At 38.5% G+C, this 24,104-nt stretch overlaps 1 protein-coding gene across 5 annotated transcripts in view; it reads right to left on the minus strand.

Annotated features, from left to right (window-relative positions):
- PLAA (phospholipase A2 activating protein) overlaps nt 1-24,104 on the minus strand; it is a 45,807-nt gene that overhangs the window by 21,356 nt on the left and 347 nt on the right. For 3 of the 5 annotated variants that reach the window (XM_019816056.3, XM_006939189.5, XM_003995528.6), the window contains exons 1-6: nt 22,063-22,557; nt 16,063-16,256; nt 4,748-4,848; nt 4,537-4,657; nt 773-940; nt 174-309 (exon numbers count right to left, since the gene is read on the minus strand). In XM_019816056.3, coding sequence (XP_019671615.1) covers nt 174-309; nt 773-940; nt 4,537-4,657; nt 4,748-4,848; nt 16,063-16,256; nt 22,063-22,211 — 869 coding nt within the window. In that variant the 5' untranslated portion in view covers nt 22,212-22,557. Of the gene's footprint in view, nt 1-173; nt 310-772; nt 941-4,536; nt 4,658-4,747; nt 4,849-12,690; nt 12,784-16,062; nt 16,257-22,062; nt 22,558-24,104 lie in introns of those variants that run through there. The other 2 variants (XM_045043750.1, XM_045043751.1) reach the window with 2 other exon arrangements.

The following is a 24,104-nucleotide window of genomic DNA, read 5'->3' on the forward strand; positions in this document are numbered from 1 at the left end:
GTACCATTAATGTATAAAAGCTCTTATGCCTAATGCTGTTTTTTTCAGTACAGAAATGTACTGAAATGTCTCCCAATTCACCTAAAGTTCCTTATGGCTTATCTCAGTACACTCTTAACACCTACCAAAGGCCTAGACACATGATATTTATTGACTGACTAGAATATAAATACCTCGCACCAACCACAATGTCACCATTGGCTAGAACACAGCAGCACCATATAGACTGAGCTGGAAGTCGGATTGTCTGGGCACATTCCCCACGTTTCCAGATTCTCAGAGATCTGTCTTCTGCCGTTGTCACAAAATCTAAAATCAATGAATATAGGAAAAACTAGTTTGAACAAATAAAATTAAGTACATTTATAAATATCACCTTTCTAGGGAGGCATAATGACTTTTTTAAACCCAAAATATTTTAAAATTATAGTTTTACATTTTATTTATTTGTTACTTATACCACAAAAGCTTCAAAAATCATATTTTCTACATTTCACCTTACATATTATGCACTTTGCACCAATAAATTATACAAAGTGTTTCCTCAAATACCCAAAACTATTTGACATTAACCATCAAGTGTGAATTGATATAAAGATGATCACACAATTTCTTCCTTTACAAGAAGATCCTTATAAAACATAGCTACTAAATTATACAAGTACAGTTAGTAAACTGATTTCGGTAATGAGCCCTCCTACCCCCACCTCAAGAATGGGATGGAATAAGGTTCAATACAGAATTTTAAATACATGATATATGCTAATCTTACCTTTACAATTTGGAAAAACAGATATGCTATAAATATAGTTGGTATGTCCATAATATACTTCAAGACACTCGCCAGTGATTTGCCACCTTCTAATACTAGCATCATTTGCACAGGAAAGAAATTCTGTTTCACTCAAAATTGCTAAACCTCGTACACAGTCTTCATGCCCTATATGAAAAGAAAAATAATATGAACCAATAAGGTGGATGATTTGACTGATGGATCTATGTATTTAACTAACATTATAAAACACATTAGGGTGCCTGGGTGGCTCAGTTGTTAAGCATCTGACTTCAGCTCAGGTCACGATCTCACAGTTTTAGTCCCAAATTGGGTGAGCTCAAGACCCCCTTCAGATGAGCTTGAGCCCCGCTTCAGGTGAGCATAAGCCCCGCTTCATGTAAAACATGAGCCCCACTTCTTTCTCTCTCTCTCTCTCTCTGTCCCTGGCTCACTTGTGTCCTCCCTAAATAAACAAATAAATAAAACATATCAGTGAATAGTAATAACTGATTTGCAAGGCAGAGCAATTCATTTTTTTTCTGTAGAAAAGCCTGGTAACCAAACTTTGTATTTCAGATTTGGCAATATTTTTTATTACCGGTCTTTGGAAGTTATTTTACACTATCTTCACCAAATTATTTTCTACAACTCTCCAGAAATAAGATTCTAATCCCAACACTTCTTCATTTTTACCTGGCAATTCATTTTCAATTTTTCATCCTCAATAACAATAACTGGTAAGCATCATAGCATATAAAATATTCAAATATGACAAAAAGTTATGGCCTCTAAATTTCTTACCACATAAAACTGCGACTAGTATTTATAAAGTACTAAAAAAATTAAGAGAAGTTAATGGAAATGCAAGCTGGTGCAGCCACTCTGGAAAACAGTATGGAGGTTCCTCAAAAAACTAAAAATAGAACTATCCTACGACCCAGCAATTGCACTACTAGGGATTTATCCACGGGATACAGGTGTGCTGTTTTGAAGGGACACATGCACCCCATGTTTATAGCAGCACTATCCACAATAGCCAAAGTATGGAAAGAGCCCAAATGTCCATCGATGGATGAATGGATAAAGAAGATATGGTATATATATATATATATATATATATATATATATATATATATATATAACGGAGTATTACTTGGCAATCAAAAAGAATGAAATCTTGCCATTTGCAACTGCATGGATGGAACTGGAGGGTATTATGCTAAGTGAAATTAGTCAAAGACACAAATCATATGACTTCACTCATATGAGGACTTGAAGAGACAAAACAGATGAACATAAGGAAAGGGAAACAAAAAGAATATAAAAACAGGGAGGGGGACAAAACAGAAGAGACTCATAAATATGGAGAACAAACTGAGGGTTACTGGAAGGGTTGTGGGAGGGGGGATGGGCTAAATGGGTAAGGGGCACTAAGGAATCTACTCCTGAAATCATTGTTGCACTATATACTAACTAATTTGGATGTAAATTTTAAAAAATAAAAAATAAAATCTTAAAAAAAAAAAAATCTTTAAAAATAAAATCCCAAAACAACAACAACAAAAAATGAAGAAAAGTTAAATTATAAAAGATCAGTTATTTAAGAATTTGAAATAAAAACCATAATAAAAAGTAAACTTTAGAATATGCTGAGAGAGATTAATTTATCTGGGACCACACAACTAATGGAAAAGCTACAAGATTCATGTTTCCTGCCTCATAATCCTAGTTGTTTTGACTCAACAAATCCTAACTTCTCCCCTCTGATTTAACCAAAAAACAAATATAAAACCAAACATCCCTGCTTTGTTAATAGAAACAGTTCATAATATATACAAATGCAGGCATTGAAATTATACAGTAAATGTTAATGATTGATTTTTCATTTTTATTTATTCAGGTTGTGAGCTGAAATCAAGAGTTGGATACTCAACTGACTGAGCCCCACAGGAGTCTCAATGATTTTTTAAAAATTTTTTTTAATGTTTTATTTATTTTTGACAGAGAGAGAGAGACAGAGCATGAGCGGGGGAGGGGCAGAGAGAGAGGGAGACACAGAATCCGAAGCAGGCTCCAGGCTCCGAGCTGTCAGCATAGAGCCTGATGCGGGGCTCGAACTCACAGACTGCGAGATCATGACCTGAGCTGAAGTCAGATACTCAACCGACTGAGCCACCCAGGCACCCCTCAATGATTTGTTTTTTATTTTATTTATTTATTTATTTTTTTAATGTTTTTTTAACGTTTATTTATTTTTGAGACAGAGAGAGACAGAGCATGAATGGGGGAGGGGCAGAGAGAGAGGGAGACAGAATCAGAAGCAGGCTCCAGGCTCTGAGCCATCAGCCCAGAGCCAGACGCAGGGCTCAAACTCACGGACCGCGAGATCGTGACCTGAGCTGAAGTCAGATACTTAACCGACTGAGCCACCCAGGTGCCCCAATGATCTGTTTTTTAAAGGAAAGATTTTATGGAATAAACTTCTTATATTATATTCTTAATTATGTACTTGGAAAAACATCTATATTCCATTAATCAAAGGATGTAAAATGTTTTTTAAACCTTCATAAAATTCAATTTCTTTCACTATTACTTGAGGCAGTACAGAAGATACTACATTTTTTTTCAAGGACAGAATATTCTCTAATAAAGGAGATCAGGAATCAAAGAATTTCCCATGCTTGGGGTGCCTGAGTGGCTCAGTTGCCTAAGCAACCTCCTCTTGATTTTGGCTCAGGTCACGATCTATGGTTTGTGTGACTGAGCTCCGCATTGGGCTCTGAGCTGACAGCATGGAGCCTGCTTGGGATTCTCTCTCTCTTCCTCTCTCTCTCTCTCTCTCTCTCTTTCTTCCCTCCCTCAAGTGCACATGTACCTGCTCTCTCTCAAATAAACAAAAACTTAAAAAATTTCCCATGCTCAGTATTTGCTGATTTAGATTAGCTATCAAGGATTAATGACAACTTGATAACATATATTGTATGTAACATAGGGATGCTTAGTTATAACTCGTCCATCTACAAATAGTTTTATCTTCATAAGGGACTTTTGCAGTATTATCCGGAGTAGTGATCAACTTCAAAAGAGAAAATAAAAGAGAAGAAAAACAACGTAAAAATTTATACCAAAGGGGTGCCTGGCTGGCTCAGTCAGACAAACAGCATGTGACTCTGGATTGTGGGTCAGGAGTTGAAGTCCTATGCTAGATGTAGATATTACTTAAATGAACACAACTTAAAAAAAATTTAAGTGCACCACAAATAAATCATCAATAGTAGTATTAGCACATGCCTCAGTGTAAGAGCTATTTAATAGGTAAGGTTCAAAAAGACTACCCCCCTAAAACCACAACATATGTTTAAATTTGTTATTACTAAATAATGTACTTCAGTATTCATAAAATACTCATGATACTTTCCTCCATATATAAAGTTAACAATACTGAGCCACCATCAAGTCACCAGGCTTATGCTTGGAAGTTTCAGGCTAAACTTGTTAAAATGACAGCCAAAAACAATTGCAAACCATGTTATAAGTTCAAGTGGCCATGTATTAGTCCACATCTGGATGTTTTATGAGAAGTTTCATTATATCTTTTAAAAAGATTTTAAATATTGTCAGAAAGTTACATTTACCCCAATGTTCTATACTATAGACTGATGGTTTTTGAATACCATTTTCAAGCTTCTAAACTTTTGAGAAAACACCATCTAAGTGAATATGAAGAGATTTATTATAAAAGTTGTCTACTCCGATCTTACCTGAAAAAGTCCTCTCGCATCTTCCAGCTTTCCACAGCTTAATAGTCTTGTCTGCTGATCCAGTTAACATTAAGCCCTGTTCAGGTAAGATCTTTACCGCCCATACTGCGGCTGTATGACCCTGTGAGTTAAATGGGAATTAAATTAAGTCGCCACAGAATGATCATATTTAATTATTATCTAGAACATTCACACAGAACTACTACTGTACCTGTAAGGTCATCATGCACTTGTCATTCAGCCACACTTTAGCAGTGGTATCCCATGAGCCACTAAGTAATGTCCCAAATTTTCCAGATGAAAGACTACAAACTAAAGGGAAACAAGGCATTAGTTAACACATCGTCATATAGAAAAATGTTCGACCTTGCTAGTTATTAAAGCATTGCAATTTTAAAAACACTTTGTGAACTAACAGTAACTTGGCCAGTTAAGGGTTAATTCCATGGAGATGTAGAGTGCAATGGTCAAGAGCACGGATGCTAAGCCAGAATGCCTGGGTGCAAGGCCTAGCTGTGCCACTTAGGAATTGTCTGACCATGGGATAACTCACATTCCTTATCTGTAAAGTGAGGGAGCAGGATCAAATGGGTTGCACAATGCCTTCTGGTTATAAAAAACTAAATAGAAAGATGATGCAAGTGATTTTGAAATGCTGTTTATATAGATATTTAGTTAAAATGACAAAAAAAAAAAAAAGAAGAAAAAACCCAGTAGAGTTCAGCTAAATGTTCGACAATAACAGAATAGGTAATTAAATATTTTATTATCTTAATGTAAAATCATGCAAGCTAAAAATTAAACATGTGAAGAATTATTTAAAAACACAGAAACAAAAAAGACAGAGTTCCTTTTTTTTAAGTTTATTTATTTATTTTGAGAGAGAGAGAGAGAGAGAGAAAGAGAGCGCACGCATGTATACACACAAGCAGGGGAAGGGCAGAGAGAAGGAGAGACAGAATCCCAAGCAGGCTCTGCACCACCAGCCCAGAGCCTGTTGTGGGGCTACAACTCTCAAACAATGAGCTCATGATCTGAGCTTGATATCAAGAGTTGAATGCTTAACAGACTGAGCCAGCCAGGCACCCTCAAAAAGATACAGTTCTGATTAAAAATGGCAGATTGTTCACAGTAAAGCTATAATGGTATTAATCTACAAGGACAAAGAAGACAGAAAACACTGTCACTGACAAAGCAAAATGAAGGAGGTTATAAGTTAAACACCCACAGAGAGAGATAAGAATTGAGCGACTCCCCCAAGGAACTCTTATGAGACTCAATGTCCAGCCACTAGGTTCGATGGAGAATGGAGCTAGGCAGAGAACTTGAAATGCTAGATCTCTCCTAGCAGCCTCCAGTGTCAGGAAAGTACATTCTCACCAGCTGCAGGCAATGGGAGGTTTATTCTCTGGAGGAACTGAAGCACAGTTTACAGATTCAGGCAGTCAGGTAAAATAAAAGTCTGGAATAAGAAGCCCTGTGAAACACGAGGGAAATAAATGGAAAATCTACATCCTGAAATGTGGTAGTTATGTCGTTCCTTTCTCCCACAATACCAGCAGACAGGCATATATTCCCCACTGCCCAGGCAAGAGGGAGGAGAATTCTGCTCTAGAAGTCTTAATAATGCTAAAGAACTTCAGATAAGGAAATGTGAGAGGGTTTCCCACCTAAAAGGTCAGACCACCTCCAGATCACCTTCTAATGAAGCCCACCAATCACCAAGCTTCATGTACATTAGCTAAAAAATTTTCAACTTCTTTATACCTTATTCTTTTTTTTTTTTAATTTTTTTTTCAACGTTTTTTTATTTATTTTTGGGACAGAGAGCGACAGAGCATGAATGGGGGAGGGGCAGAGAGAGAGGGAGACACAGAATCGGAAACAGGCTCCCGGCTCTGAGCCATCAGCCCAGAGGCCGACGCGGGGCTCGAACTCACGGACCGCGAGATCGTGACCTGGCTGAAGTCGGACGCTTAACCGACTGCGCCACCCAGGCGCCCCTCTTTATACCTTATTCTTAAATATGAGCAGCCAGTTTAATATCGACAACCATTTTATAAAAGTCTCCAAAGGGAAAGAGAAAAATCCAAACAAAGCAACACAAAAATAAAAGGCAAAGGGTTAGGCAGGCCAGAAGAAACAAACCTAATTTCAGGAAGCGAAAAAGCAAACAAACAAACAAACAAAAACCCCATAAAACTTTAATCGTCACATAATATTTGCAAATAGGTAAGATATTACATAAGAAGACCTATTGAGAGAACAAGAAAAATAAAAACTAAAAGTAGAAGAATCAAACCAAAATCAAATAGCACTAGAAAAAAAAAGTCTCTCCTGAGAATTAGACCAAAGAGACAGACTCAAAAAATAAAAAAGTTTAAAAAGTTAGAAAATAATTTCACAATGTTCAATATCCAACAAATAGGGATTCCAGAAAGAAAAAAAATGGGGGGGTGGGCAGGACAGATAAGACAAAGAATAGTACAAGAAACATTCCCAAAAGTGAAGAACATGAATGTCTGGATTGAATGAACCCACAAAAGAGCCAAATGAAAGTCACTTTCAAAAGCAGAGACAGAGATGCACTGTGAAATATTTTCTAACATCAGAAATAGAGAAGATCCTAAAAGCTTACAAGGACCAGGCACGTGTCCCACAGAGAAGATGGGAAATGAGAACAGCATCAAACTTTTCAGTTAACACAATACACTAAAAGGCAATAGAGAAATGCCTTCAAAATTCAGAGATTAAATGGTTTTAATACAGGATTTTATATCCACCCAAATTAACAATCAAATGTAAGGATAAAGACATTTTCTAATATACAAATATAAAATACATTTAGTCCCTGTAACAGCTTTCTTAAGAAGCTTAATACACCAAAATGAAAAAGTAAGTTAAGAAGGACAAAAATAGGGGCACAGGGGTAGCTCAGTCTGTTGAGCATCTGACTTCCACTCCGGTCATGATCTCGTGGTTGACGAGTTTGAGCCCTGCGTTGGACTTTGTGGTGACAGCTCAGAGCCTGGAGCCTGCTTCCGATTCTGTGTCTCCCTCCCCCGCTCATGCTGTGTCTTTGTGTGTCTCAAAAATAAATGAACATTAAAAAAAAAAGAATGACAAAAATATGGGAATTCTCTCTAGGAAATCTATTGTCAAAGGGGAATCCAGTGTTAACATCAGCCCAGAGCATCAATCCAACAGTAGACTTGAAGAGGAAAGTTTCTAGGAAAAACATGGAACAGGTAAATATTGTGGTGTGCATGGTAGCCATTAGTGATATTCATCAAATATTTTCTGCTCTTTATCTTCTCAACAAATGGTAATATTGAACTTCCCCAGCTCTTTTGGCTTTAGGCAAGCCACATGACTTGTTCTGGCATTGAAAAATGAGGGAAATGTTATTTAACAGGCGAAGCTTTTTTTTTTTTTTTCAACGTTTATTTATTTTTGGGACAGAGAGAGACAGAGCATGAACGGGCGAGGTGCAGAGAGAGAGGGAGACACAGAATCAGAAACAGGCTCCAGGCTCTGAGCCATCAGCCCAGAGCCCGACGCGGGGCTCGAACTCACGGTCCGCGAGATCGTGACCTGGCTGAAGTCGGCCGCTTAACCGACTGCGCCACCCAGGCGCCCCTAACAGGAGAAGCTTTAAGGACAGGTGCATAGTTAAGCCGTGTTCCCTCCCACTGCTCCACTGTCTCTGAAAGCACATGAGATGAAACCTCTGTCATCCCAGATCCCTGAGTGATTATGAGGAGCAGAGCCCCCTGCTGTACTGCACTAGATCTGTAAGAAGCAAAGCAAACTTTTATTATGCCAAACTCCTGAAATTCTGGAGTTGTCTGTTACCACAATGTCAACTAGCCTACCTGATTTAAAAATCGGTAGCACAAATGAGACACTGCTAAAACAAAAATCTAAAAAATGGCATTAGCTTAATGGGCAGCTGGTGGGGAGGACATTGTAACAGAGAATGGAAGTTTGGTAATCCTTATGCAGTGGAACATTTTGTAAAACAGCAGCCGGCAAAAATCGAAGACATAATAAACTTGTAGCTCTAAAGAAAGAGGATGGAAAATGGTACTGCAGTGATAAGCTGTCAGTTACTATCAGCTACATCTGACTAAGTACGAAAAGAACAGAATGAGGGGCATGTGGGTGGCTCAGTCAGCGTCCGACTTTTGAACTCGGCTCAGATCATGATCTTACAGTTTGTGGGATTGAGCCCCGCATCAGGTTCTGTGCTGAAAATGTGGAGCCTGCTTGGGATCCTCTTTCTCCCTCTCTCTTGCTCATGTGTGTGCATGCATACACACGCGCACACATACACACACATGCTCTCTAAATCAATCAATCAATCAATCAATCAATCAATCAATAAAAGAATGCAATGAGATAAAGAAGTGGCTGGTTGTCAAGAAGGAATGGAGTTCAGAAACTGAAGCCAATTGCTTCCCAACCCCAAATGATAAAATATGAACCTGAGAAGGTGTTTTAGCTGCAAAGGACAACTGAAACTCAGTCATGCAACAGGGACAAATAAAAAACGTGGCTAGCATGCACAGTGCCAACATTTCTTTATTTTTTTTTTAACATCTTTATTTTATTTTTTGGGAGACAGAGAGAGACAAGAGCATGAGCAGGGGAGGGGCAGAGAGAGAGGGAGATAGACTCAGAAGCAGGCTCCAGGCTCTGAGCTGCCAGTACAGGGCCCAACGGAGGGTTCAAACCCACAAATGCGAGATCATAACCTGAGCCGAAGTCAGGCACTCAACCAAGTGAGCCACCCAAACTCCCTGTCTAAATGGATTTTAAGGGGCGCCTGGGTGGCACAGTCGGTTAAGCGTCCGACTTCAGCCAGGTCACGATCGCGCGGTCCGTGAGTTCGAGCCCCGCATCGGGCTCTGGGCTGATGGCTCAGAGCCTGGAGCCTGTTTCTGATTCTATGTCTCCCTCTCTCTCTGCCCCTCCCCCGTTCATGCTCTGTCTCTCTCTGTCCCAAAGAAAATAAATAAACGTTGAAAAAAAAAAATAAAATAAATAAATGGATTTTAAGTATATTCAAAGCAAAGCAAATTAGGTTGTTAACCATGAAAATAAATGCCTTCAACTGGGCAAATGGCTCAGGGAAAAGAATCTGAGCATGCAGGTTTCCCAGAGGTCGGATAGGCTCAAAGCTTCAATAGTAAAATCTAAAAAGGCAGGTAGGAAAAGAGGAAAGGAGAGAGGGGGAGAAATACAGCAAATCCAGTCTACAGTTGAGGGTATGGCTACTGACACAGAGGTCTGACTGGAATCAAATAAGCAATAAGACTACCAAGAGAGTTGCATTGCCAAGAACTAAAAATATAAAGTCTATGACCTTTCAAGACAAAAATGACCCTGTGCACCCAACTCCCATAGGCAGAAGGAGAGCTGAGAATATTGCTTAGTCTCCAAGGAGGGTATATATCAAGGTGACCAAGGAGAGTAACAGAAAGGAAAGAGTATGCCAGAGGGCCAAGGTGGAGCTACGAAGAATAATGTACTGGGGAAACCCCTTTTAGAGACCAACGGGAACAGATCACAAAAATCTCTCCACTCTCTGAGCAGGCAGGTCCTTGAAAACAGACACCCGTCTAGATGTCAGAATGACTACATATCAGGAAACATTGTCTTGCACTGTTCCTTCTCCTGAATGGCAGTGTTTGCTCTGATTACCCTACAGCTCCACAACTGTATACTGGGTGAATGGATGACAGGGAACGTATGTTTGTAGCCCACACACCTCTGACTTTAAGAACTATATTGGGACTTGATGTCGGAACACCTGAGCATCACCTCCCTGATGTTTAAAATACCACCTGTCACCCAGGGATTCTTAACTTTGGGCTTGTGGTTGCAAGTGTAACTTTGGCTTGTCTGACATGGAGAGAGAAGTGGGTATGTTCTGCCTGCACAAGGGAGAGCAAGCTGAATAACTGATAACCAGAGGCAGACTGTGGTTGGTGGCTCGCCCTTTTAGTGCATGACATTAGGCACAGCCAAATGATCCATGCATTAGTCAAGAGTCTGAATGGTGGCTGACACTTTCAGGTATATGCTTTTAAGAGTCAGTGCGTTATTAATCACATTGCCCTGTCACTGCTGCAACCAACCACTGCAGCACAGGTAGAGAGAAAGCCCCCATCAGCCTGGGTCCCTGAGAGACTCTGATGAGCAGATTCCCCTCACTAACCCATGATGAATATGTATGGTGAGTGAGAAGGACTTTTGTGTCATGCCACTGAGATCAGGGAAGTGTTTGTTACTATACCGTAACCTATTCTCACTCATTATGTTAGAATATTTAAAAAATGTAATAGGCATTTAGGAGACTTCCTGCAACACTTGTAAAATATCAGCTACAGTTACTCAGAAAATTATGGAAATGGAAAAAAAGGGGCCATTAACTTTAGGAAAAATTTTTTTCCTAGGTAAGAATATAATTTAAAAACTACATATGCATTGACTATATTCAAACAAACATCCCCCAAATTTTGTTACCTACTCTGTTCCAGAAAAAATTGTGATTTTCATAAATATATAAATAATAAGGTAAAAATTAAAAATAAGTGGAAAATAAAGTAGGGCAAAAGGAAGAGAAAATTAGTATGTAAAACATAAAGCTGTGAACAGGTGCTGGTGTTGGGCTTCTGCAAAGCAGCAGAAACCTTTAGCAATAACAACTAGGAGATACAGGGTCCTTACCATGTGCCAGACACTGTAAAAAGTGCATTACACTCCACAAGAACTCCAGGAACTAAACGCTATTGTTATTCCTATTTAACAGATGAGGACACTAAAGTTCAGAGAAATGAAAGGATTTTAATCTTTAAAATGAAAAAAAAACTAGATAGTCAGGAAATAGTCTTGGCAATTAGAATAGAAAATATCTTCTGTGGATCTATTACCCATTCTTAGTCATAGGGACAAAGATTGAAAGAGATGACTACACAAATAAAAATACAATTACTGTATTTGAATACAGAAGTCAAACTGAATTTTTTCCATTCATATGAAAAGTTGCTTTTCAAATTATTATAAATTTTTAAAAATCAACTTAAAGCTTATGTATCATGGGGCGCTTGGGTGGCTCAGTAGGTTAAGTGTCCAACTTTGGCTCAGATCATGATCTACGGTTGGTGAGTTCGAGCCCCACGTTGGGATCTGTGCTGACAGCTCAGAGCCTGGAGCCTGCTTCAGATTCTGTGTCTCCTTCTCTCTCTGCCCCTCTCCCACCTGCACTCTGTCTCCCTCCCTCTCAAAAATAAATAAACGTTAAAAAAAAAAAAGGTTATGTATCACCAGTTGTTCTTTAAACTCAAATGCTCAAAAAGGCAGTAAATTCAACATTTGATGCTTATATTAATAAATTATTCATGTATAAGTCCAAAAACAGAAAACCCTAAGTTTTCAGGATATGGTTAATTTGTGAAAAATTTTTTCTTTTGGATAACCTTATTTTCCAGATAATAACAACTTACCTCCAAAAACTTACACCATATTTCCTAATGGATAATAGCGAATCAAGCTGGATTTAGAAAATAAGTTCCAGTTTTTAAATCTTTGGGTACAGGAGGTTCTCTCATAAGGAGATTTAGCTACCAATTCCAATTTTCTTTTTTTAAATGTTTCTCCTTGATAGTTGTAATTGGGAAAGCTCTTCATATTCTCTCAGAGATCAGTGTAACATATAATTCAAGAGAAACGTTTCAGAAAGCACAGAAAATTTCTTTTTTTTTAAATTTCTTTCAAGATCAGGCAGAAATAATGAATAAAAAAAATAAATCTCTTTCAATAAGCATAAGGAAGCATTTAGCTTTGAATAGGTAGGGGAAAAAAGCCCATGATACCAAAGAATGCAACATACAATTACCTAGAATCACAAGTTATAATGAAATGGGGAAGTGTTATATGTATAATATCAACTAAAGAATAGTACTACTTTACTATTTAGAAAATAAGACGGTCTAGAAAGCTGAACAAAAATGACATAAGAATGTCAATCATTAATTTTTTCAGCTATACTCACTAACATGGTATGTATGGTATGGCAGGAAAAAAAAAAAGCACATGACATTTGGCCTCTAAACCACCAAGGAAACTAACAAAATAACAAAAGATTACCTTATAATAAAGTAGAAATGAATCAGGCAGAAAAAATACCCTCCAAAATTGAAGCAGTATTTTTACATAGATTTCTATGAGATCATATGATACCTTAAAAGATCAAGACAAATAAGATTATATAAAAATTGACTTTTGCATTACAAAAAAAAATGTGCAAAGTAAAAAAAGTTAACAAAATGGGAAAAAAATTTGTAATTTGTATGAAAGAGTTAATAACTCTAATCAAGGTCTTCAAAAATGGCCAGTAACCCAATATTAAATGGGCAATTTTTAATATAGTTCACAGGAAAAAAAGGGTAAAAATCCCTTCCTTCTATGAAGATGTCCCCCTCCGTCATAACAGAGATGCAAATTTCCCTTATACTAAAACATCACTTTTCATTTATTATTTTGGCAACAATCTAAAAATCTGACAACATACACCATTGGTAAGGGAAACAGGGACTCATGTTGCTGCTTGAAATGCAAAAACAAGTTACAACACCTAATCAAGCGACTCAGAAATACCTAACAAAATTACATATCCATTTACCTTTTGATCCAGAAATGAGTATTATGCCTAAAAGACATTTCCAAACTAACAAAATGACAGAGGCACAGAGCCATTTATTATGGTACTATCTGTACTAGCAAAAGATTGAAAACTCAGATGTCCATCAATAGGGGACTCGCTAAATAAGCTAGAATAGTCATAGTACAGCTAGCTAAACAATGAATTATAATGCCATCGTAAACACGAATGGAGAAGGCTTCTATATAGTATAATAAAGAGATCTCCAAAGTGGTAATGTTATCAAGCAAAAATAGGAAGGGCAGAAAATTGCATACAGTATGTTACCTTTTACCTAAGAAAGGGGCAATATAAATCTACATCCATATCTGCTCTATTATTTTTAAAAAGAACAAAGTTAATAAATATAAGGAAAGGGACGGTGCAAGAAGCCAATAGTGAATGAATCTAGACTTCTTTGAATATATCTTGGTGAGTTGTTTTTCCTTTGAAACTATTTATGTTTTAAAGAATTATAAAGCAACATTAAGTTAAAAAATCCTGTTGAGCACCATTACAACCAAAACTCAGGTTTCCAGTTATTATTTCCCACTAAAAAAACAAAAGCAAAAAACATGGGGCTTCTTGGAGAAATAGCTGATTCCAGGTCTAGAACAAGGTATATACATAAAGTGAACCTGTAACATTCTATAGTACCAAAAGCAAAGAAAACTGCTAAAGGTCTTCTCAAAAGGCCACAGGGGCCAATTTAAAGAGGTTTCCAATATGGCCAATTATGGGACAATTTGAGAATGAAAAAGAAACAGGAAGCTAACTCATTCTGAAACTTGGTAAAAGAGGTAGGAGAGGAGACATGGCAAGCATTTATCCTATCTTCCCTGTACAAAAGTCTCACACGTATTTATCCTATCTTCCCTGTACAAAAGTCTCACACGTAACCAACGAATTGACAGGGGAAAAAAAAGCAATGTCAGGAAATTATATAGTAAAAAAATGCTAGCTATTAAAGGCAAAAAAAAAAAAAAGGTAGAGTTAGAGTATAATGATTTTTCAAATCTTAATGAAACACTGGATCTGTGTGTGCTCATCACTACATGCTAAAAACCATTACATACAAGACAGCTAGTAATTTTATAATGAATAAATGATCAACATTTGAACCCACTAATTTACATCACAAAGAGTTATTAAGTGCTTCTTAATGTTCTACAACAGAAAGTACACAATACTACCTATAACAGGTACTTGTCAAGAACTTGAGCCTGAATCTGATTAAGTTTCTAGATCTGACTAATACCTCCTAAGACATATAGGGGATTGAGGAACATGTTAAGGGAAACAATGAGGCTTTAATCAGCAAAGTTCAGGCAGTAGGAAATCCTATAGGTTAAATAAGCTGGTTTCAAATAGGGAGGGGGAGAAAAGGGGGAAAGAAACCCATAGATTAAAAGATATACGGACCTTAGCTGGGTCACAGTTCAAGCAAACTGTAAAAAAACATTTATGAAACAATTGGGTATAATTTGAACCTTCATTGGATATTTGATAATAAGCAATTAGGTTTTGTTTTGTTTTAGGTGTAATGACGATTAAAAAAATATATCTTTTAGAGGGATCAGCAAACTATGGCCTGTGGGCCACCTGTTTTTGTATACTGCACAAACAAAGAATTGTTTTTACATTTTTAAGTAATTGGGGGGAAAAATTAAAAGATATTTCCTGATATGTGAAAATTTTGACATTCAAATTTCAGTGTCCATAAATAGCTGTTTATTGAAATACAGATAGGCTCATTCATTTTATTGTCAATGGCTACTTTTGTATACATCGGCAGACTTGAAGAGTTGTAAAAGTGACCAGATGGCCTGCAAAGCCTAAAATATTTACTATCTGGCCCTTTACAGAAAAGTTTGCCAAACCCTGTTTTAGAGTTACATATTAAAGTATTTACAAATGAAACAGTATATTGGAAATTTCCTTTAAAATAACATTGTAGAAGACTGGGGAGATGAAAGAAGATAGGCCATGTGTTGATAATCCTTGAAGCTATGTAAATACACCGGTGGAAAAGATCGTCATTCCTTTAAATATATATATTTATACATAACTCATTACAAAATACTGTATCTCTACCATTGTATACATTTCAAGACTTCCTCAATGAAGTTAAAAAAAAAGTCTGTATCACTCGGTATTAAAGATTTCACATATATACACACAATTCATTTTACAAAATTTTTCAAAGGAATTTTCAAGTGTTTATGGGGCATACTACTTGCTTACAGATCCAGATACATAAAAAAAATAGGTATACACACTGCATTGATTAAGCATATCATTTTACAATAAAGAGCTATTAAACCACACACAAATCCAGGAATATCAGATAATCAGAAATATATGTAAACCATAGAAAACAATATTAAAAAGTATTAAATACTCTTCGGTTATGATACCAAGGTGCTAAACACATTTGTTCTGGGTCTTCAATTTACTGCATAAATACAGATATAACAACCATAAGATGAAAAAATACTCTTAGTCTTCCTGAGTAAATTAATTCCTTGCACAAAATAGTTGAAAACGAAAACCACAAGGTGTATTAAAATTATACAGCTTCTTCCTTTTATAACAGAACACTGTATTATTTACATATATAAGCATGTCAACCTTTACTGATAACAATAACTCTGGAATAGAATTTACAGAACAATGATGATCCTAAAAGGTTTTCACTATCAAGTCATAGCCATAGGTAAAACAAACATAATTAATAGTATGGAATGCAGATATATGAATTTTATTTTCAAAAGGATGAAACTTCTTCAAATAGAAAAAAATCAAAGCATTATACTCACCAGTATTTTTGTGACCTTTTAGTATATAAAGTGGTGCTGGACTTTCCAGTGAGAAAATACAAATATTGTGGTCATTTCCTCCAGTGGCGATTAGTCCATGAGGGTACATATCACTTGAAGGTATGATGCATACACAAGATACAAAATTGGAGTGGCCACTCATACAGTGCATTTCTGTAAAGCCCCTGTTAGGACTGGAAAGACATTGTAATGAATAAGATACACATTTGTCCCCTGACTTACCATAGGACATGAGTATCAAAGTACTCATTTTCTTTTAGTATACGGGTTGAACGCTAGAGTGTCTGCTACCTTAAGAATCTATTGGTTTTGTTTTGTTTGGTTTTTAAGTAATTTCTACACACAAACTCACAACCCTGAGATCAAGAGTCGCATGCTCTCCTGAGTGACCCAGGCAGGTGCCCCAAGAATCTATTATTTTAACTTAAATATTAAATATCTAATTTTATTAGCTACTATTGAGATTCACATCAGATTAGAAAAAGTTTAATTAGCGTTTCATTGATAAGAGTATATTAATTAACAGAAAGAATAAGGAAGGAAAGGGAGGGAAACAAGTATTGCAAGTGGCTTTTTCTCACGCTCCGTCTTCACTTCTATTCATCTGTGACTGTTACCCTCAGAAATCCCTAGTGAAGTGAAACATTCATACAATTAAGATAATGAAGTACACTATCAATAAGTCTCAAACACAGTGAGAATATTTTCATACTATGAAACACTAACTTAATACCCATTAGTAGAGTATATATATCTAAATCGCTAGAGTACCAATCATTCTCAATATGCAAACTAATGGAATACAGGGATATATAAATGAATGCTCTAGGGACACAGCATACTAATAACTGCCTTGCGTTTAGAAAGATTATCAATTTGTTACACACATCACTCAGCATCACTGCCTTATATAACAAGTCAAACAACACATTACAATGTACTATGTGGAAGGCAGTAAGTTAACTCCTGAGAGGAATATAAAGAATTATATCCCTGATTCAAGCTAAATTAAAAAGTCTGCAATGTAGTAGAAGGAGACAGGACAAGTGCACATGAAGAGATAAGACTTCAAGATAAACACACATCCATACACATTTCGAAGAAAGGCATAAACCCACAAGGCCAGGGAGAATAAGAAGAAAAAGAAACAGGAACACAACTTTGAACACTCAAAGCTGATTGAAAAATAATAAAGGATATAGAATACCTGAGAAAATTGAGGGGTTTTCTTAATGTTTATTTATTTATTTTGAGAGAAAGAGTGCAATAGCAGAGGAGGGGCAGAGAGAGAGGGAGAGAGAATCCCAAGGAGGTTCCTTGCTGTCCACACTGAGCCTGATGCAGGGCTTGAACTCACCAACCCTGAGATCATGACCTAAACTGAAACCAAGAGTCGGACATGTAACCAACTCAGCCACCCAGACACCCTGAGAAAACTGAGTTCTAAGTAGGCATCAGGGAAAGTAGAGGACCAATCTACCAATGAATCCCTAAAAAGCTGAAGAATATTAGCAGCACTATGTACCTCTAGAAATGGGGACCAAGAAAGGTAGGAATTAGGAAAAGGAACACTATTGAAAATCTTCAGAATCAGTTGCAAGATGAATCATATGAAAAATCTTCAAAGGAAGGTATTTGGCAGTAGCTTTTTTTTAACTTGTCCACTTTATTTTGTTGTGTGTTTTTTTAAACTTTTTAGGGGTGCCTAAATACAGACTGCCTTCCAGAGAGAAAAAAAATAATAGTTCAAGAAACAGAATGGCTTCAGACTTGTCAAATTTAACAGTAAAGGCTGGGGCGCCTGGGTGGCTCAGTCAGTTGAATGTCTGACTCAGGACATGATCCCAGGATTGTGGGACCGAGACCTGTGTTGGTGGGCTCCTGCTTGGGATTCTCTCTCTTCCTCTCCATTTGCCCCTCCCCCCTCACCTGCTGGTGCTCTCTCAAATAAAAAAAAGTAAACATTAAAAAAAAAATACACATTGGAGGCTAGAATACAATGGAGCAATAGCTTCTTAATTCTGAAGGAAAATTATTTGGGAATTACAGTGCTACAGACATTTAAATTATTATTCAAGTATCAAGGCAGAATAAAATCATTTTCAGACTTTCACTATCTTAATACATTTATCATCAGTGTACTGCATTTCAGGAAGCTCCTGGAGGATATGCTCCAAAAAGGCATCAAGGAAGAAAACTAAGAAAGTAAAACGATACAGATAACAGATCCAACACAAGAGGCCCAAAAGAAGAAACTGTGAAGAACACAATGAAGGGAGATCTCAGGCTCTGTGTGCCCCAGGGGCAGACAGACCAGGTCAGAAAGTTTTCACCCCCAGGAAGATGAAACTGTAAAATATGCAGTATGTCTACAGGTCTTGAGAAGAGATTTAGACAACTAGCAAAGAATACAAAGTTGAATTTGTGAGAAATACATAAAAAATGAAGTGAATGAAAGCCCCAAACAGGATACTCATTAGCTACAAGGAGATCATAAAACTGTTGAGGAAGAGTTATCTTAGTTTATTCCACAGCAGTGTAAGTAGAGCCTGTGCAGTCATAAAATACTGATTTCGTCTAGGGGTGTCTGGGTGGCACAATCCATTAAGCTGCGGACTCTTGGTTTCAGCTCAGGTCAAATGTTCTGTGAGTTCAAGTCCCACATAAGGCATGGAGCCTGCCTGGAATTCTCTCTTTGCTCCTCCCTGCCCATACATGCTGTGCGCACTCTCGCTCTCAAATAAGTAAACAAAAACTTAAAAATTATACTGATTTCATCTAAATTAAGTTCAACTATAAGGGGCAGAGCATAGAAAAGATGCATAAGCTGGGGGAGAGCTAAAGTCCAATATTCTGCAGCAAGAACAGAAAATGCCTAAAATATTAAAAAAATAAAAATAGCAATAAAGCACTTTATACATACACATGGAAGTAACATACAAAAATAAGCAGTTAAAAGAGATAACAATTTTAACTCCAAGAAAAGGAAATGGGGGTTGGGATTTCTTAACAAACTCCATAGAACTATTGACTTTGGACACAAAGTGCTGAGTGTTTACAGGAGGGAGAAATCATTTAACCCTTGGCATGGACAGGCAAGAGTTAACACACCACATTAAACGTGAAGTTGCATCTTTCAAATGTGGGTAGTTTTCCAAAGGTAAAACAATAGTCCACGACAGATGAGAAATCCAGTTTAACTTGAAGTGGGCTTAGGGAGGCCTGAAGCAGTCTGAAACAATCACATGTTGACTGGTACAGTTCAATGTACAATCAAAGAATAATGTCTCCATTCTGAAAGGTCTTCAGAAGGCTGAGAGAGCCTCTGGGTTTTCAATGGGCTTTTGTGAAAGACAAGGTATCTGGTTTAGTGCACCTTGGAAGAGAACTATTTTGCTTCCCTAAAACTAAATTAAATTCCATCATCCCCAATCCATCTGTACACTAACTACCTTGATCCAGAATTCTATCAACAATGTACATGGGAAAACAATTTTCATGTCCTATCTGGCTACAAACATTTACAGCACTTCATTACATTTATTAATATACCATACAAACTGTCATACAATTTGACATACAAATTGTCATACAAATACAAATTGACATACAAATTGTCAGGATGTCAGCCTTGAGGACACTTTTATAACAGTAAGAGTACGTTAGACACTTCAGTTGGGATGTAGAAGAGACTCATCACCCAGGGACTATAAAATACCCTACTCTGAACAGTTGGAAATGAGAGGTAAAACAGTCTTACTTCATAATTACCCACTATCTATTCCTGTGTGTGACACAACGCTGGCTCTCAATCAGTGTTAGCTGAATAAATTCATGAATGATTTTGAAAACAAAACCAAAAACACAACATGAGTTAAAAAGAAAAAAGCACAACACTTTTCAAATAGATGACTTCAGCCTCCAATCCCTTAAGTTCTGATGAATGCAAAAACTCTAGGACCTAGCACAGTCCTACAAAATATGTAAAGTTTAATGACAAGACTCAACTATTACAGCAGCCATCCTTTAGTTACTTCTGACTGCAATGATTATATCCTGCTGGGTACGTGCTTCTACTGAACTCAATTTTTTTTTTTAATTTTTTTTTCAACGTTTATTTATTTTTGGGACAGAGAGAGACAGAGCATGAACAGGGGAGGGGCAGAGAGAGAGGGAGACACAGAATCGGAAACAGGCTCCAGGCTCTGAGCCATCAGCCCAGAGCCCGACGCGGGGCTCGAACTCACGGACCGTGAGATGGTGACCTGGCTGAAGTCGGACGCTTAACCGACTGCGCCACCCAGGCGCCCCTGAACTCAATTTTAAAGAGACAAGCTTAATCAGTAATTACACTCAAATACACATAAACTTATGTGTTAGCATTACTAAGTGGTTCGGAATATCACAGAATCTTAGAATTAAAAGAGACCTTCAGAGATTATCTCGTCCAATTCAATATAGGAGTTTGCTCTGTAACGTTTCTAGTCTGTCTACCATCATGTACTGGCTGCACTACAACAAAAGCCTCCAAACAGATCTACTTCCACATTTATCCCTTTGCAACCTAATCTCCACCAGCAGCTAGCAGTATTTCTCAACAGGTCAATCAAATCATGCTGCTCCCTGCCTGAAACGCATTGAAGGCTTCTACTTAACACTCTTTCTAGAAGCACTCTTACCATAGCATGTGGCTCCAGCCAACTTCTGGCTCCTGACCTCACAGCTCATTCCCTCCCGCACACAGGAACTTGCCTCTTTCTTAATCCAGGGTGTCTATGCTTGATCCTCCTACCATCTACAGATCTCTTTCATTTCAACTCTTCTCATTCCTTGCTCCCATGACTAGGTCCATCTTGGTGTCAGCTTTAATAAACCAAACAAAACTGAAACCCTCATCAGAGAGGCTTCCTTCTTTAACATCTCTCCATTCAATTCTATACTTGTTTGTTTTTTTTTTTCACAGTACACATGCCAATGAGCAATTATTTATTTACTTTTTTTTTCTGATCCATGAGCCCTCCCAGACTGTAAGAAAGCTCCGTAAGAAGAGGGAACTTGTTTTTGTTTTCTTTTTCTTCAGGATCTAAACAAATAGTAGAGACTCAACCAAGAGTTAACATCTGAATTTATGCATGGCTACCCAAACTCTGAGTGAAACCTATACTAATGGGAGAGTTACTACATAACAAAGTAGATCACCTCAAATTTTCTCTTTCTGAACTGAAATCTGTCTTCCACGTCATAAATTTCCTGTTACAACCAGCCAAATCAGGACCGACCCCTTGAACTTGATTTGGACTGGAGCTTAACCTTCAGTTTCTTAATTTCTCTTTTTGGTTAACCTGACAACCTTTTGAAGGCAATGGACTTTCTTTCAAGAAAACAGCACATCCTCACACATCCATAAAACATATTGAAACTTTCATCCCCTCCATCCGAGCCCACCAGACCCCAGACTAAGAAACTTATTTGGACAAGGAGACGTGCCAAATGCAACTTTCTGCAACGCAATTATCAAAAATTAAATTTGAGGTAAGATTACAGAGCACATTCTAGGGAAAGAAGAGGATTTACTTCAATTACATGTCAGATGTTTTCACAACGTCTAATGGGGGGGTGCACCTGGCATCAGTAAATTTTCAAATCTGAAAGAAACATGGCAAATCATCGCCCAAAAGATAAGAGCTTCGTCCAAGGTCACCCACTCGTTAAGTGGTAAAATTAGGACAAGAATGTACGTCTCTGTAATCCTAAAGCGGTGCTCTTTCCACCTAAATCTCACAGGTTTCCTAACACTGTGCGCCCAGAGTGCCAGTGCTCTCAGAACTGTGAGGGAGCGCGGACCGGAGGCAAGGCCGGGAACAGTACAGGATACAGCAGGGGAGGGGCCCTCTCGTCCCACCGGCAATAGGAAGCTTGCAACACTGCCAGGGGTGGGTGGTGGGGACAGGCGGGGACAGACGGACTCGCAGCGCTCACCTGTCTGGGACCCAGAGACGGGTGGTGCGGTCTCGGGACACGGACACAAAGGCCCCCGGCGGATAGAGGCTGCATACCAGGCCCCGCACATCCAGCTCGTGGCCTGGGAGCGAGCAACTCAGCCGGTACCTGGCGGCACCGCTCGCCATGGCCCTTGTCGGTCCGGCACCCGGGGCCCAGGCACCGCGCGAGATCAGTCCGAAGAAGAGGCCAGGAGTGCGCCGGGGCGCGGCGGGCGAGGGGCCTGCAGGTGAGGGGCGGCTGAGGACCGGAAGAGCCCTAGAGCCGGTGCGGAAGGGCGACGGGGAAGGAAAACGGCGAACGGGCCGAGTGACACAGCAACCCTGACATGTACACCGGAATTCATCATCTGTCTCAGCCCGCCATGACGCAAAGCGTGTGCGTCCCGACTGCTGAGGGCAAGGCCGAGCTGAAGCTCGTTTCCTTCCCGCGCCCTGGACGATCCGCCGAGGAAGAGATAACAGGGCCCGGCCGTTGGGCCCGACCGCCCCAATCCGGATCCTTTTCGAGCCCGCGTCCTTGCCGAGTCCTGGCTGAACAGTTTATTGTAGTACGAGATGCGCGCTGGGACTACAAATCCCATAATGCCACGCGCAGTGGGGCGGGAACCGCAGGCGCGCCGAATCCGGATATTTTAAGATTTGATTTCAGGAGCTGCGCGCTCCCTTGTGGTTGAGAGAAATCGTTCTGAACGTTTTGTCAGGGTAACCCTTTTGCGACTTTTCCAGAACTTCTGTGGAATCGCCTGAGACTTTTGGAAGTTAAACATTGTTTTTTAATTAAAACGACAGAGTTTGGGACCAAGTTGTAGACAGTCGTTTGCCTTAAATCCTAATACTAAGCTGGGTTCTCGGTACTCTAAAAAATTAAAATATCTTACGTGTCAAGCAATTCTCAGATTTAAAACATTTATCTCAACTGTCACATCTGCATACAAATGACAAATGCTGCGTCCTCCTTCCATGTGTCTGAAGGCACTCAGGGAAAAAATCTCCATAATGTCAGTTGATTCAGACAATTCTGTGTACAGAGTAGTTGGGCAGAGGTTGTAGGGAAGGAAACAATCTTTTTTCTTTCTACCTTTGTAGGCTTTGCGCGGGGCGTTGCAACAAAAGAGGTTAATAAGAGAAAAATTTATTAACATACACATCTCATATATGCAAGGGAGAAACTCAGAAATGAGTACTCAAAGAGGTGGCTAGAGTCTGGACTTACAGCACAAGTTAACAAAGGAACAATATTTACTGAAGAAAAGGACTTTAAGTCTTTAGAAGCAGCAAATTATGGAGAGGCAAAGATATGGGGAACTAACAGTAAATAAAGTCCAGTTAGTAAAATTTGTTATGTGGATTCCTCCTGTATAGTCACTAAAGGACACTACAAATTTGTTGGGCTCAAATGGGAGAATTACATAAAAATATTTTATGAACTTGAAGTGATAATTCAGCCACGTGACATTTCATTTTGTTGTATTCATTTTAAACTACTTGAAGGCAGGCACATTCAGAAATAAATCTGGTTTATAAATAATGTATGCAAGTTGGAAATGTGAAAAACGTTGAAAGTCCAATACGTATGTACGTTATGATTATAGTTGCAAGCACATTTAAGCTTTCTCTACATAGAAAGAATGGAAGAAAACTCCAAGTTACTTTATTAGAGATGTGGGATTTGAGATGAAGTAGTTTGTTTGTTTGTTTTACATTGTGTTTATTTTTTTTTTACCTTTATTTTTGAGAGACATAGAGAGACAGAGCAGAAGCAGGGGAGGGGCAGACAGAGAATGAGACACAGAATCCAAAGGAGGCTCCAGGCTCCGAGCTATCAGCACAGAGCCCGACCTGGGGCTCGAACTCACAAGCCATGGGATCGTGACCCGAGCCAAAGTCGGATGCCCAACCGACTGAGCCACCCAGGCACCCCTACATGGTGTTTCTTTACACATTGATTCTAAGATAGTTATTTTTAAGACCACTGTCCATTTAATTCATCCTTCACAAACTTGGATCAAAATAACTTTG

The sequence above is a fragment of the Felis catus genome, chromosome D4 (genome assembly GCF_018350175.1).
Source record: "Felis catus isolate Fca126 chromosome D4, F.catus_Fca126_mat1.0, whole genome shotgun sequence".
In the NCBI taxonomy this organism is placed as follows: Eukaryota; Metazoa; Chordata; class Mammalia; order Carnivora; family Felidae; genus Felis; species Felis catus.